The following is a 14,974-nucleotide window of genomic DNA, read 5'->3' as shown; positions in this document are numbered from 1 at the left end:
CACTCACACACACGCTCGCGCCACACACACATCGGCACACACTCCCTCACATGTTCACACACAGAGCAGTTCTGAAATGGAGTGGCATCTGAACAGTGTGGCTTAATTTAGAAGCCAAATTTAGCAGCTTCACCAGGTTAGGGTGCTCTTTCAGAGGGTCGGTGCAGACTTGATGGGCCAAATGGCCTCACTTTGCACTGTACGGATTCTATGAAAAGGCCCAGAATGTATCTCAGTCAAGAAACATTTTTCTGGGGGCGGCACGGTGGCTCAGTGGTTAGCACTGCTGCCTCATGGCGCTGAGGGCCCAGATTGGATCCCGGCCCCGGGTCACTGTCAATGTGGAGTTTGCACATTCTCCCCTTGTATGTGTGGGTCTCACCCCCACAACCTGAAGATTTGCAGGGTAGGTGGATTGTCCACACTAAATTGCCCCTTAATTGGAAAAAATAACTGGGTACTCTAAACTTACCAAAAAAAAAGGAACCATTTTTCTATGTTGGAAAACAGCGAGAGCAACAGTTCCTCTGGGGAGCACAGTCAGAGCCATGTTCACGTCACTGTGGGTGACATGGCTGCACAAGGTGGGAGGCGCAAGTGTGCAAGAGCATTACTGGTAAGAGACTCAAGAGTGAGGGATGCAGACAGGCGTTTCTGCAGTTCCAGATAGGAGTCGAGTTGGTGCTTTGCCGCACTGGTGCCAGGGAAGTCACTGAACGGCTATAGTGCATTCAGAAGGGGGAGACCGAACAGACAGAGGTTGTGACTCACATTGGCAAGTAAGGCAGAGGAGTGGAGGGTGTCGATTAACACATGGGAGTAATATATCAATGAAATCAAAGAGACATGATTGAGGGAGGGGAAGGATTGGCAGCTCCATATTCCAGAGTATAGAATATTCACTTGAGACAGAGGTGGAGGGGGTGTTGCTGGGAGTATACGATAGGCCTCCAAAAACAGTCTGGGAGAGATAGAAAGGCAGATATGTAGGCAAATTTGTGAGCAATATAAGAATAGTATGGTAGTATAAAAGGGGATTTCAACTATCCCAATATTAACAAGGATAGTTGAAGTGTGAAAGGTTTAGAGAGGGTGGACTTAAAATACTTAAAATGCAGCCAGGAGAGCTATTGTGCCAGTAAGCAAAATCTTATTGGGGGGGGGGGGGGGGGGGGGCACACAACTCCCCACCCGCTAACAGGGGTGTGCAGGCGCACCGCTCCAAACTTATCCATCATGCTCTGCTCACCGCCCGCCCACAAACCACCCCCCCCCCCCCAAACCCGCCAAAAGGCGGGAGGCGTGCTCCGCTCCTCTTCCCCATCAGGGGACATGCTCCACTCCATTCCTTCCTATGGGCAGGGGGCACGCTCTGCTCCACACTCCCCTCCCCCCGCACCCCAACCATGGCACACATGCACACGCTGCTCCACGCCTCCCCATCCACCTCCACAGACACACTCCGCTCCACCCCATTCCCCCCCAATCCCAAGGGCAGGGGGCAAGCTGCGCTCCACCCACCCCCATCCCAAGGACTGGGGCGCACTCCGCTCCACGCCTCTACCCTCCGCCTCCCCTCCCTCCCACGGGCACCGTCTTGTATGGATCCCAGTTTGTGAACCTCTGAATTACCTTATGTATCTTACCCGCAAATTCATTGAAATGGTTCCCAATGTCAAACGCCTGGTAGTTGTAGCCTGCATATTCATAATCAATAAATCTCACGCGACCTATTCAGAAAACAAAATAATTGAATCAATGAGTAGGCTAAAATATGCTTTACTAAAAACAAATTCAAAGCATCTCCACTAAGCTTTAACGTGAGCTGTGCAATGCCACATATCATTACAAGGTTGGGCAGCACAGTGGCGCAGTGGTTAGCACTGCTGCCTCACAGCACTGAGGACCCGGGTTCGATTCCCGGCTTGGGTCACTGTCTGTGCGGAGTCTGCACGTTCTCCCCGTGTCTGCGTGGGTTTCCTCGGGTACTCCGGTTTCCTCCCACAAGTCCCTAACGTTGTGTTTGTTAAGTGAATTGGATATTCTGAATTCTCCCTCAGTGTACCTGAACAGGCGCTAGAATGTGGCACTAGGGGCTTTTCACAGTAACTTCATTGCAATGTTAATATAAGCCTACTTGTGACAATAAAGATTATGACTGAATCCCCCACTATCAACAACCCGAGGTAACCACTGACCGAAAACTGAACTGTATCAGCCATATAAGAGTAGGGAGGTTGAGCGGCTACAAGAGTAGGTCAGAGGCTGGAAATTCTGCAGAGTAACTCCCCTCCCGACTCCACAAAGCCTGTCTACCATCAGCAAGGCACAAGTCAGAAGTGTGATGGAGACTTCCGGTTGTGGCTATGCCTAGGTAGGTCGCACGTTCGGCAGCTCCCGCCGGGAACGGACTTTTGGGCTCTCTAGAGGGGCCCCAACGGCAATTGTTCGACGGCTTCCAGTGTGGGAAGGTGACAGAAAGGTCCCCCCGACATTATATGGATTGGACCTGGAGTGGAGCGGTGAAAAAAGTGATCTTGGAGCAGCGAAAAGTGAGAGGGAGAAAAAACAAGATGGCGGCGGGTGGAGACCAAGCAGCATGGGCGCAGTGGTCGCAGGAGCAGCAGGGGTTTCTTAGACGCTGCTTTGAGGAGCTGAAAACCGAAATGCTGACGCCAATAAAGGCGGCGATTGAGAAGCTAGTGGAGACCCAGAAGGCCCAAGGGGCGGCGATCCGGGAGGTGCGGCAAAAAGCCTCGGAGAATGAGTACGAGATCTTGGGCCTGGTGGTGAAGGTGGAGGCGCACGAAGCGCTGCACAAGAGGTGGGCGGAAAGATTTGAGGACCTGGAGAATAGGTCGAGGAGGAAGAATCTCCGGATTCTGGGTCTCCCCGAAGGAGTGGAGGGGCCCGATGTCGGGGCATATGTGAGCACGATGCTCAATTCGCTGATGGGTGCGCGAGCCTTCCCGAGGCCTCTGGAGCTAGATGGGGCTCACCTAGCAAGGAGACCCAAGGCCAACGAGCCGCCAAGGGCTGTAGTGGTGATGTTCCACTGCTTTATGGACAGAGAGTGTGTCCTGAGATGGGCCAAGAAAGAGCGGAGCAGCAAGTGGGAGAACACGGAGATCCGAATCTATCAGGACAGGAGTGCAGAGGGGGCTAAGAAGAGAGCGGGTTTTAATCGGGCTAAAGCGGTGCTCCATCGAAAGGGGGTGAAGTTCGGTATGCTGTAGCCAGCGCGATTGTGCATCACGTTCCAAGTGCGGCACTTTCGAAACGCCTGATGAGGCATGGAGTTTTATACGGACTGAAAAGTTGGACTCAAATTGAGGGTTTGTTGTGGGGGGATGTTTACTGTGTATATAGTGTTTATTACGTTTAGGGAATGTTCCTCTGGTTTGGGTGCTGGATGGGGATGGGTGAAGGGATTGGATGGGGAGACTGTGAGAGCAGCCCCCCAATCCGGCTGATAACTTGGAATGTGAGGGGCCTGAACGGGCCGGTCAAGAGGGCCCGGGTGTTCGCGCACTTAAAGGGATTGAAGGCAGATGTGGTTATGCTCCAGGAGACACATTTGAAGGTGGCAGATCAGGTTAGGCTGAGAAAGGGATGGGTAGGACAGGTATTCCATTCAAGGTTGGATGTGAAGAGCAGAGGGGTTGCAATACTGGTGGGGAAGCAGGTGTCGTTTGAGGCAATGAATATTATAGTAGATAATGGAGGTCGATATGTGATGGTGAGCAGTAGGTTGCAGGGGGTGCGGGTGGTACTGGTAAACATATATGCCCCGAATTGGGATGATGCCGGATTTATGAAACGCATGCTGGGTCGGATTCCGGTCCTGGAGGTAGGAAGCTTGATAATGGGGGGGATTTCAACATGGTGCTGGAGCCAGCACTGGATCGCTCTAGCGAAAACAGCGCGGGAGCAGAGAGAACCGGGACAGCGAAAACAGCGCCGGAGGAGAGAGCCGGGAGATTTAAAAAGCGCGGGAGGAGAGAGCCGGGACAGCGAAAACAGCACGGGAGCAGAGAGAGCCGGGACAGCGAAAACAGCACCAGAGGAGAGAGCCGGGAGATTTAAAAAGCGCGGGAGGAGAGAGCCGGGACAGTGCTGGGAGAGGTGAGTGCACAAAAGGTGTGGCAGGAGTGCCTTTAGTCACGGAGTGCTGATTGGAACAGAGTGCATCTGAGTTTAGGTGAGTGACTGAGTTCGGGTGAGTGGCGAGAGAGGGCTGTGTTTTTGTTGGTGTTCGGGTTTATCCTTGAGGTTCTATAAAGAATTTTTTTTTTTTTTAAATTCAATTAATTAACTAGTTGAATATGGCCGGACAGGTGATGTGCTGTTGCTGTATGATGATGGATCCCATTGAGACCGTCAGTGACCACATCTGCAGCAAGTGTTGGCTGCTCGAGGAATTTCGGCTCAGAATTGATGAGCTGGAGACCGAGCTGCACACACTGCGGCACATCAGGGAGGGGGAACATTACCTGGACGCTTTGTTTCAGGAGGCAGTCACACCCGGTAGAATAAGTTCTGTTAATTCGGACAGTGGTCAGGGACAGAGTGGTGTGACTGCAAGGGAGGCAGATAGGGGGATCCTGAGTTTAGGAGTTGAGGAGCCTCAGCCCTTGACCTTGTCCAACAGGTATGAGGTACTTGCTCCCTGTGTGGATGAGGAAGAAGGCTGTAGGGAGGATGCGTTGACTGACCACTGCACCATGGTACAGGAAGCCATTCAAGAGGGGGGAGCAAAAAGACAAGTGGTAGTTGTAGGGGATTCTATAATTAGGGGGATTGATGGCATCCTTTGTAAGCCAGATCGAGAGTCCCGCATGGTATGTTGTCTGCCCGGTGCCAGGGTGAGGGACATCTCTTATCGGCTTGAAAGAATTTTGGAGAGAGAGGGGGAGGATCCAGTTGTTGTGGTCCACGTTGGGACTAACAACATAGGTAAGACTAGGAAAGAGGACCTGTTTGGGGATTATCAAACACTAGGGACTAAATTAAAGAGCAGGTCCTCCAGGGTTATAATCTCTGGATTACTACCCGAGCCACGTGCCAATTGGCATAGGGTTGAGAAAATTAGAGAAGTTAACACGTGGCTAAAGGAGTGGTGCGGGAAAGAGGGATTCCATTTCATGGGGCATTGGCATCAGTACTGGGGCAGGAGGGACCTGTACCGTTGCGACGGTCTTCACCTGAACCATTCTGGGACCAGTGTTCTAGCGAATAGGATAAATAGGTTGGTCACAAGGACTTTAAACTAGCAAGTTGGGGGGGGGGGAAGGGAAGTGTAAAGCTATGGACAGTATAATGGTTAATGGAGATCAAGGCAGCAGGTTACGTGACAGGTTATTATGTAGAGATATGGGTTCAAAGACAAGGAAAATTAGGAGAAAGGGTAAGAGGAAAAATAAATCGCGAAAAGTTACTGATCAAGGTGTTAGGATTCATAACAAAGACATAAAAAACAGCATAAGTGTACTTTACCTGAATGCTCGTAGTATATGAAATAAGGTAAATGAGTTGATGGCGCAAATCATTGTGAATGACTATGATTTAGTGGCCATTACTGAAACATGGTTAAAAGATGGTCACGACTGGGAGTTAAATATCCAAGGGTATCAGACTATACGAAAGGATAGAATGGACGGTAAGGGCGGTGGTGTAGCTTTATTGTTTAAGGATGGCATCCGGGCAATAGTAAGGGATGATATTGGTGCTCTGGAGGACAAGGTTGAATCAATTTGGCTGGAAATCAGGAATAGTAAGGCGAAAAGGTCACTGATAGGAGTAGTCTATAGACCACCAAATAGTAACAGGATGGTAGGGCAGGCAATAAGCAAAGAAATAACGGATGCATGTAGAAATGGTACAGCGTTTATCATGGGAGATTTTAATCTGCATATCGATTGGTTTAACCAGGTTGGTAAAGGCAGCCTTGAGGAAGAGTTTATAGAACGTGCCCGGGATAATTTCCTGGAACAGTATGTAATGGAACCTACAAGGGAACAAGCGGTCCTAGATCTGGTCCTGTGTAATGAGGCAGGATTGATTAATGATCTCATAGTTCGGGATCCTCTTGGAAGGAGCAACCACAATATGGTGGAATTTAAAATACAGTTGGAGGATGACAAGGTAAAATCAAACACTAGTGTTTTGTGCTTAAACAAAGGTGATTACAATGGGATGAGAGAAGAACTAGCTAAGGTAGACTGGGAGCAAAGACTTCATGGTGAAGCAGTTGAGGAACAGTGGAGAACCTTCCAAGCGATCTTTCAGTGTTCAGAAAAGGTTCATACCAACAAAAAAGATGGTAGAAAGGGGAAAAATCGACCGTGGATATCTAAGGTGAGGGAGAGTATCAAATTGAAGGAAAAAACATACAAAGTGGCAAAAATTAGTGGGAGACTAGAGGACTGGGAAGTCTTTAGGGGACAACAGAAAGCTACTAAAAAAGCCATAAAGAAGAGTAAGGTAGTCTATGAAAGTAAACTGGCTCAGAACATAAAAGCAGATAGCAAAAGTTTCTACAAATATATAAGACAAAAAAGAGTGGCTAAGGTAAATATTGGTCCTTTGGAAGATGAGAAGGGAGATTTAATAATAGGAGACGGGGAAATGGCTGAGGAGCTGAACAGGTTTTTTGGGTCAGTCTTCACAGTGGAGGACACAAATAACATGCCAGTGACTGATGGAAATAAGGATATGATAGGTGAGGACCTTGAGATGATTGTAATCACTAAGGAGGCAGTATTGGGCAAGCTAATGGGGCTAAAGGTAGACAAGTCTCCTGGCCCTGATGGGATGCATCCCAGAGTGTTAAAAGAGATGGCTAGGGAAATTGTAAACGCACTAGCGATAATTTATCAAAATTCACTAGACTCTGGGGTGGTCCCAGAGGATTGGAAAGTAGCAAACGTGACATCACTGTTTAAAAAAGGAGGTCGGCAGAAAGCGGGTAATTATAGGCCGGTAAGCTTAACTTCAGTTGTAGGGAAAATGCTGGGATCTATCATTAAGGAGGAAATAGCGGGGCACCTGGAGGGAAATTGTCCCATTGGGCAGACGCAGCATGGGTTCACAAAGGGTAGGTCGTGTCTGACTAATTTGGTAGAATTCTTTGAGGACGTTACCAGTGCAGTAGATAACGGGGAGCTAATGGATGTGGTATATCTGGATTTCCAGAAAGCTTTTGACAAGGTGCCACACAAAAGGTTGCTGCATAAACTAAGGATGCATGGCATTGAGGGTAAAGTGGTAGCATGGGTAGAGGATTGGTTAACTAACAGAAAGCAGAGAGTGGGGATAAATGGGTGTTTCTCTGGTTGGCAACCTGTAACTAGTGGGGTCCCTCAAGGATCAGTGTTGGGCCCGCAGTTGTTCACAATTTACATAGACGATTTGGTGTTGGGGACCAAGTACAATGTGTCAAAGTTTGCAGACGACACTAAGATGAGTGGTAAAGCAAAAAGGGCAGAGGATACCGGAAGTCTGCAGAAGGATTTGGATAGGTTAGGTGAATGGGCTAGGGTCTGGCAGATGGAATTCAATGTTGCCAAGTGTGAGGCTATCCATTTTGGGAGGAATAACAGCAGAATGGATTATTATTTAAACGGTAAGATGTTAAAACATGCTGCTGTGCAGAGGGACCTGGGTGTGCTGGTGTACAAGTCGCAAAAAGTTGGTGTGCAGGTGCAACAGGTGATTAAGAAAGCTAATCGAGTTTTGTCTTTCATTGCTAGAGGGATGGAGTACAAGACTAGGGAGGTTATGCTGCAATTGTATAGGGCGTTGGTGAGGCCGCATCTGGAGTATTGTGTTCAGTTTTGGTCTCCTTACCTGAGAAAGGACATATTGGCACTGGAGGGAGTGCAGAGGAGATTCACTAGGTTGATTCCAGAGTTGAGGGGATTAGATTATGATAGAGGTTGAGTAGACTGGGACTGTACTCATTGGAGTTTAGAAGGATGCGGGGGGATCTTACTGAAACATATAAAATTATGACGGGAATAGATAGGATAGATGCGGGCAGGTTGTTTCCACGGGTCGGGGAAAGCAGAACTAGGGGGCATAGCCTCAAAATAAGGGGAGGTAGATTTAGGACGGAGTGTAGGAGGAACTTCTTCACCCAAAGGGTTGTGAATCTCTGGAATTCCTTGCCCAGTGAAGCAGTTGAGGCTCCTTCTTTAAACGTTTTTAAGAAAAAGATAGATACCTTTCTAAAGAATAAAGGGATTCGGGGATATGGTGTACGGGCCCGAGAGTGGAGCTGAGTCCACAAAGATCAGCCATGATCTCATTAAATGGCGGAGCAGGCTCGAGGGGCCAGATGGCCTACTCCTGTTCCTAGTTCTTATGTAGGTCCAGGACGGGTAAGAGGCCGGCTGCGGCCAAGGTGCTTAGGGGGTTTATGGACCAGATGGGGGAAGTGGATCCATGGAGGTTTGTCAGGCCCCAGGCCAGGGAGTTTTCATTCTTTTCCCACGTCCAGAGCCTACTCCCGGATAGATTTCTTTGAGTAGGGCGCTAATCCCGAAAGTGGAGGGAACGGAGTATTCGGCCATAGTCATCTCAGACCACGCCCCGCACTGGGTGGAGCTGGAGTTAGGAGAGGGACCAGCACCCGCTGTGGCGTCTAGATGTGGGATTATTGGCGGATGAGATGTGCGGGCGGGTGCGGGGGTGCATTGAAAGATATTTGGAGGCCAATGACAACGGGGAGGTGCAGGTGGGGGTAGTCTGGGAGGCGCTAAGGCGATGGTCAGGGGAGAGTTAATCTCCATCAGGGCCCACAGGGAGAAGAGAGAGAGCAGGGAGAGGGAGAGGTTGGTGGGGGAGATTTTAAGAGTGGACAGGAGATATGCAGAGGCTCCTGATGAGGGACTACTCAAGGAGAGACGAAGTCTCCAGGCGGAGTTCGACCTGTTGACCACAGGGAAGGCAGAGGCACAGTGGAGGAAGGCACAGGAGGCGATGTAGGAGTATGGGGAGAAGTCGAGCCGGATGCTGGCACATCAGCTCCGTAAGAGGATGGCAGCGAGGTAAATAGGTGGAGTCAAGGATGGAAGGGGAACTACGGTGCGGAGTGCGGTGAAAGTGAATGAGGCATTCAAGGCCTTCTACGAGGAGCTGTATAGGTCCCAGCCCCCAGGGGGAAAAAGAGGGGATGCGACAATTCTTGGACCAACTGAGGTTCCCGAGGGTGGAGGAGCAGGAGGTGGCTGGTTTGGGGGCGCCAACTGGGTGGAGGAGCTGGTTAAAGGACTGGGGAGTATGCAGGCAGGGAAGGCCCCGGGACTGGATGGGTTCCCGGTGGAGTTCTATAGGAAGTATGTAGACCTGTTAGCCCCGTTGCTGGTAAGGACTTTCAATGAGGCAAGGGAGGTGGGGACCCTGCCCCCGACAATGTCGGAGGCGACGATCTCTTTGATCCTGAAGCGGGATAAGGACCCACTGCAATGCGGGTCGTATAGGCCGATCTCGCTCCTCAACGTAGATGCTAAGTTGCTGGCAAAAGTGATGGCTACGAGGATTGAGGGCTGTGTCCCGGGGGTGATTCACGAGGACCAGACGGGATTTGTAAAGGGCAGGCAGCTAAATACCAATGTGCGAAGGCTCCTAAACGCGATAATGATGCCATCGGTGGAGGGAGAGGCGGAGATAGTGGCAGCTATGGACGCGGAGGAGGCCTTTGACCGAGTAGAGTGGGAGTATCTCTGAGAAGTGTTGCGGAGGTTTGGGTTTGGGGAAGGGTTTATCAGTTGGGTTAAGCTTCTACATAGAGCCCCGGTGGCGAGTTTGGTTACGAACCGGCGGAGGTCGGAGTATTTTCGGCTGTATCGAGGGACGAGGCAGTGGTGCCCCCTGTCCCCCTTGTTGTTTGCATTATCAATTGAACCTTTGGCCATGGCATTAAGGGAGTCCAGGAAATGGAGGGGGGTGGTTCGACGGGGAGAGGAGCATAGAGTGTCGCTGTACGCAGACGACCTGTTGCTGTATGTGGCGGACCCAGTGGAGGGGATGGTGGAGGTCATGCAGATCCTAAGGGAGTTTGGGGACTTCTCGGGCTACAAGCTCAATGTAGTGAAGAGTGAGCTCTTTGTGGTGCATACGGGGGATCAGGGAAGAGGGATAGACGACCTACCGTTGAGGAGGGCGGAAAGGAGCTTTCGATACTTGGGGATCCAGGTAGCTAGGAGCTGGGGGACCCTGCATAAACTTAATTTGACGCGGCTGGTGGAGCAGATGGAGGAAGACTTTAAAAGGTGGGACGTGTTGCCACTCTCGCTAGCGGGTATGGTACAGTCGATTAAAATGGTGGTCCTTCCGAGGTTTATTTTTGTATTCCAATGCCTTCCAATTGTGATCACCAAGGCCTTTTTTAAGAGGGTAGGCAGGAGCATTATGGGTTTTGTGTGGGCGAGTAAGACCCCGAGGGGGTTCCTGGAGCGTAGTAGAGATAGAGGGCTGGCGTTGCCGAATCTGGGTGGCTACTACTGGGCAGCCAACGTGGCGCTGATCCGTAAGTGGGTGACGGAGGGAGAGGGGGCGGCATGGAAGAGGTTGGAGATGGCGTCCTGTAAAGGAACGAGCCTGGGGGCGCTGGTGACGGCACCGTTGCCGCTCTCGCCGACAAGGTACACCGCGAGTCCGGTGGTGGCGGCAACGCTAAAGATCTGGGGGCAGTGGAGACGGCACAGGGGTGCGATGGGAGCCTCGGTGTGGTCCCCAATCAGAGATAACCATCGGTTTGTCCCAGGAAGGATGGACGGGGGGTTTCAGAGCTGGCATCGGGCAGGGATTAGAAGAATGGGGGACCTGTTCATCGATGGGACGTTTGCGAGCTTAGGGGCGCTGGAGGAGACGTTTGGACTACCCCCGGGAAACTCTTTCAGGTACATGCAAGTGAGGGCGTTTGTGAGGCGGCAGGTGAGGGAATTCCCGCTGCTCCCGGCACAGGGGATTCAAGATAGGGTGATTTCGGGCGTATGGGTCGGAGAGGGCAAGGTGTCGGCGATATACCAGGAGATGAAAGAAGAGGGGGAGGCTTTGGTAGAGGAGCTGAAGGATAAATGGGAAGAGGAGCTGGGGGAGGAGTTTGAGGAGGGTCTGTGGGCTGATGCCCTAAGTAGGGTTAATTCCTCTTCCTCGTGTGCCAGGCTTAGCCCGATACAATTTAAGGTTGTTCACAGAGCACATATGATGGGGGCGAGGCCGAGTCGGTTCTTTGGGGTGGAGGACAGATGTGGGAGGTGCTCAGGAAGCCCAGCGAACCATGCCCATATGTTTTGGTCGTGCCCAGCACTGGATGGGTTCTGGAGGGGAGTTGCGAGAACTATATCTAAGGTGGTGAAAGTCCAGGTCAAGCCAAGTTGGGGGCTAGCATTATTTGGAGTAGCGGACGAGCTGGGCATGCAGGAGGCGAAAGAGGCCGGTATTTTGGCCTTTGTGTCCCTGGTAGCCCGGCGAAGGATCTTGTTAGTGTGGAAAGATGCAAAGCCCCCCAGTGTGGAAGCCTGGATAAATGACATGGCAGGGTTTATCAAGTTGGAGAGGATAAAGTTTGCCCTGAGAGGGTCTGTGCGGGGATTCTCTAGGCGGTGGCAACCGTTCCTAGACTATCTCGCGGAGCGTTAGATGAAGTTCGGTCGACAGCAGCAGCTCACAAAATGGTATTCCCGTCTCATACAAGGTAGAAGCCCTATTAGTTATTGCAAAACTCTGCAGTGTCGTTCAGACACTGAGACTTCGAAAATGGCGAAGGAGAGCCTCCCGCTCCCTGATACATACACTCCGAACCCCCTTTGTTGGACTTCAACAGACCCCACACTCTTTTTGAATTCTTTCTGATGAATAAAGTTTGGGTTTTCGGTAAATGTAACAAGTTAAGTAGGAAAGTGATGCTGCGATCGTTTAAAATTTTTGTACTGTAATCTAAGTTCTTTCTCGTTATTAGCTAGCAGCATAAGTGTAGTTTAGGTAAGGACAGTTAGTGGTTCCCCTTTTGTGTAAATAAGTTAACTGTGTAATGATGAAATGTTATTGTGCCCCTTTATAATTTATGAATGTGAGGGCAGCACGGAGCGCAGTGGTAGCACTGCAGTCTCACGGCGCTGAGGTCCCAGGTTCGATCCCGGCTCTGGGTCACTGTCCGTGTGGAGTTTGCACATTCTCCCCGTATCGGTGTGGGTTTCGCCCCCACAACCCAAAAATGTGCAGAGTAGGTGGATTGGCCATGCTAAATTGCCGCTTAATTGGAAAAAAATAATTGGGTAATCTAAAACAAAAAATTTTTTAATGGATACTTGCAAAGACTGAAGGGAAATATGGCCAATACAGGATTCAGGCAAACCCAGAGCCTAAATGTATATTTGTTAACAGAGAACCAGACAGTATCGAAACCCCTAGCCGATTTGCATTCTAATGACCCATTTTTCCAGGACAAAGGACTGGTACTCAGGTATCAGATACAATTCCAGACACATTGGTGCCACTCCCTTCACCTAGGAAGCCCTAACAGCCACGGTCAATGACCGCTCAGGACACGCCCAGCCATCAAGGCACCCGCCACTCCCTTTAATGTATTTGTTGCTTTTCCAGCACATGGCTTTTTCCCTAGGTGTGGGATTACAATTATGAACACGTGGGTTTTTAAACACAAAACACTGTTTATTCCATGAACTCAACTTAACATCTTAAATAAACATTGGATCTCTTAACACCCCTTACTTCAAAGATAACTCAGAAAATATTGCAACAGTAATAACTCCTAAAAATGTTCCTTCAAACTTCCAAGAGACTTAACACCTTTAAAAAGTATCACATCAGGTTAAAGGATATATATATTTTCTGTAGAATGGCAGAGATATATATGCTTGGTTGACTTCAGCTCCAGCACCTTGCTTTCTTCCTGCAAACTCTCTGGACACACACAGACACAAACTGCTTTTTCCAACTGTCTTTCTCCCTTCAAGCAACTCACAGCAAACCAGAACTTCTCAAGCTGCTGTCGCAAACTGGCTTTCTCCTTTTAATCAGCTCACAGCAAAACAGCCAGGCACTTTTAAACTGCCCTCAGCAAAACCAGCCAGGCACTTTTCAAACTGCAAAACCCAACTGCAAAATGGCTGAACTGAGCTGAGCTCCACCCACTCTATGACATCACTGTTTTCTTAAAGGTACATTGCTGAAACATCCAGTTCTTAAAGGCACTCTCGCAAGACACCCTTTTATTGGCTCAAATCAAAGGCAGTGATCGAGGCCTGCGAATTATTGGGTCCAAAGCGAAGGACCGCCCAAAAGATCGCGAAACCCCAAAGGATAAAGAGACACTGCCATGTGTTCGATCTCTTTTGGCCCCGGCACACCAGCACTCTTCGGCCCGGCCTATACCTGAAGCCAACTGCAGAACCACAACCAGAAGCAAGTTCAAGATCAACGATCGCTACCAGACGGATGAGCCCAGCAGAACCGAAGTTACTTCTCCAGACCCAGCCACTCCAGATTTGAACAAAGGCCTTGTTCCTCTGCCAAAGCCGGGTGCCTGAAAGTTAAAGTACAGGTTGTTGTAGTGTTAGGTGCAGTTTAGCTTGTAGTGTTTTTATGTTGCATGTGGGAGTTAATCTGGTGTGTAAATAAACCATTATTGAACTTGAACTAACTGACTAGTTGTTGGGTCTTTGATCAATATCCGGTTGAATCTTGTGGTGGTATCATCTGATACCTGGCAACTCTGAAAAGCAATATTACTCGATATTAAGAAGGGCAACATTATTGGTGTCTCCGGTGCAGAATTGGCAACAGTTATTAGTGACAATAGCGGGATAGTATTCCACTCATCAAAATCGGCAACAGCAGAAAAATACTTTTCACTGTACCTCGGTACACGTGACAATAAACAAATCCAGTCCAATCCAACTTAAAGACACGCTTTCAAATATGCACCATACTGGCCAATAGGTGGCATACACTTTCAGCAATGTGTCTCAGCAACAATCCTGCAAAACATTTCTCCCAGGAGCCTAGCAGAGAAAAGTTGGAACACAGAGTGAAAAGCATGTGTCCTTACTCAAGACTGTAGATGAAGTTTGAATATTTGCACACAATAGGATGATAAACCCAAGTCGGCAGTAGTGAGTCTAGTGGTTTACTAATGTAACAGTTAATCTCTCTTACATCCGTGGTTATTAAGTCGAACAATTCCTTCTGTTTTTCAAAAAAAGGGCCCACTCCACTTCTATAACTAGTGGAGGGCAATGCTACAATATCTTATGCCCCTTCTTTCACACTATAACTTTTGTATTGCTGAAATAAAATCAGTTTTTCATGAAAGATTGCATCTTGCATGCATCAGGATATATTGGAAGAATATACTACAAAGGTAATCAATAAATTATACTGTACAAGAAGAGTGTGCTGGTTGGCAAGTGGACTCTGGTAGAAATATTGCCATGGAGAAGGCATCAGTTGATGGCAACTAACACTTAACTGCAAAGCATTGTCTGAAATTTCGCAGTGTGCTGCTTGAAAGAAGCATGTTGTCACTGTTGAAGCTCTATTTGTTTCCCTGGGCAAGGTCATGCTCTGGTACATTGTAGCCGATATGGAACTGTCAAGTCCAAGAAAACGAACTTGGCAACTGGGACATACTCAGCTGGTAAAAAACATTTCTACAGCTCCAGACCAGTCTTCACTCAAATGTGTGTGGCACTATTCGAGGAAGTATCCTTGTGTCGCCAAAGTGATTAAAGAGGACAGTAGAGTCAAAACACTGCGTCTCTGTTAAATGCAGTAAATAACTTTTAAAAATCAGGTACCGCATAATCTAATCACCTCCCTACTTTGAAGAAAGAATACTGTCCTATTAATTTCTTCCCCATTAATTTCAAAATGCAAAATATCCTTTGCATAATTACATTAAATATTTACATATTTTTCCTGGGCCATCCAATAATGACCTATTAAT

General features: G+C 49.0%; 1 protein-coding gene across 3 annotated transcripts in view; it reads right to left on the bottom strand.

Moving 5' to 3' along the window:
* etnk1 (ethanolamine kinase 1) overlaps nt 1-14,974 on the bottom strand; it is a 103,185-nt gene that overhangs the window by 48,375 nt on the left and 39,836 nt on the right. For all 3 annotated transcript variants that reach the window (XM_072471807.1, XM_072471806.1, XM_072471805.1), the window contains exon 5: nt 1,647-1,730. In XM_072471807.1, the coding sequence (XP_072327908.1) occupies nt 1,647-1,730 (84 nt within the window). The remainder of the gene's footprint in view (nt 1-1,646; nt 1,731-14,974) is intronic.

This window comes from Scyliorhinus torazame, chromosome 13, assembly GCF_047496885.1.
Source record: "Scyliorhinus torazame isolate Kashiwa2021f chromosome 13, sScyTor2.1, whole genome shotgun sequence".
In the NCBI taxonomy this organism is placed as follows: domain Eukaryota; kingdom Metazoa; phylum Chordata; class Chondrichthyes; order Carcharhiniformes; family Scyliorhinidae; genus Scyliorhinus; species Scyliorhinus torazame.
Note: the sequence above shows the minus strand (reverse complement) of the source record. Positions and strands in the feature narration are given on the sequence as shown.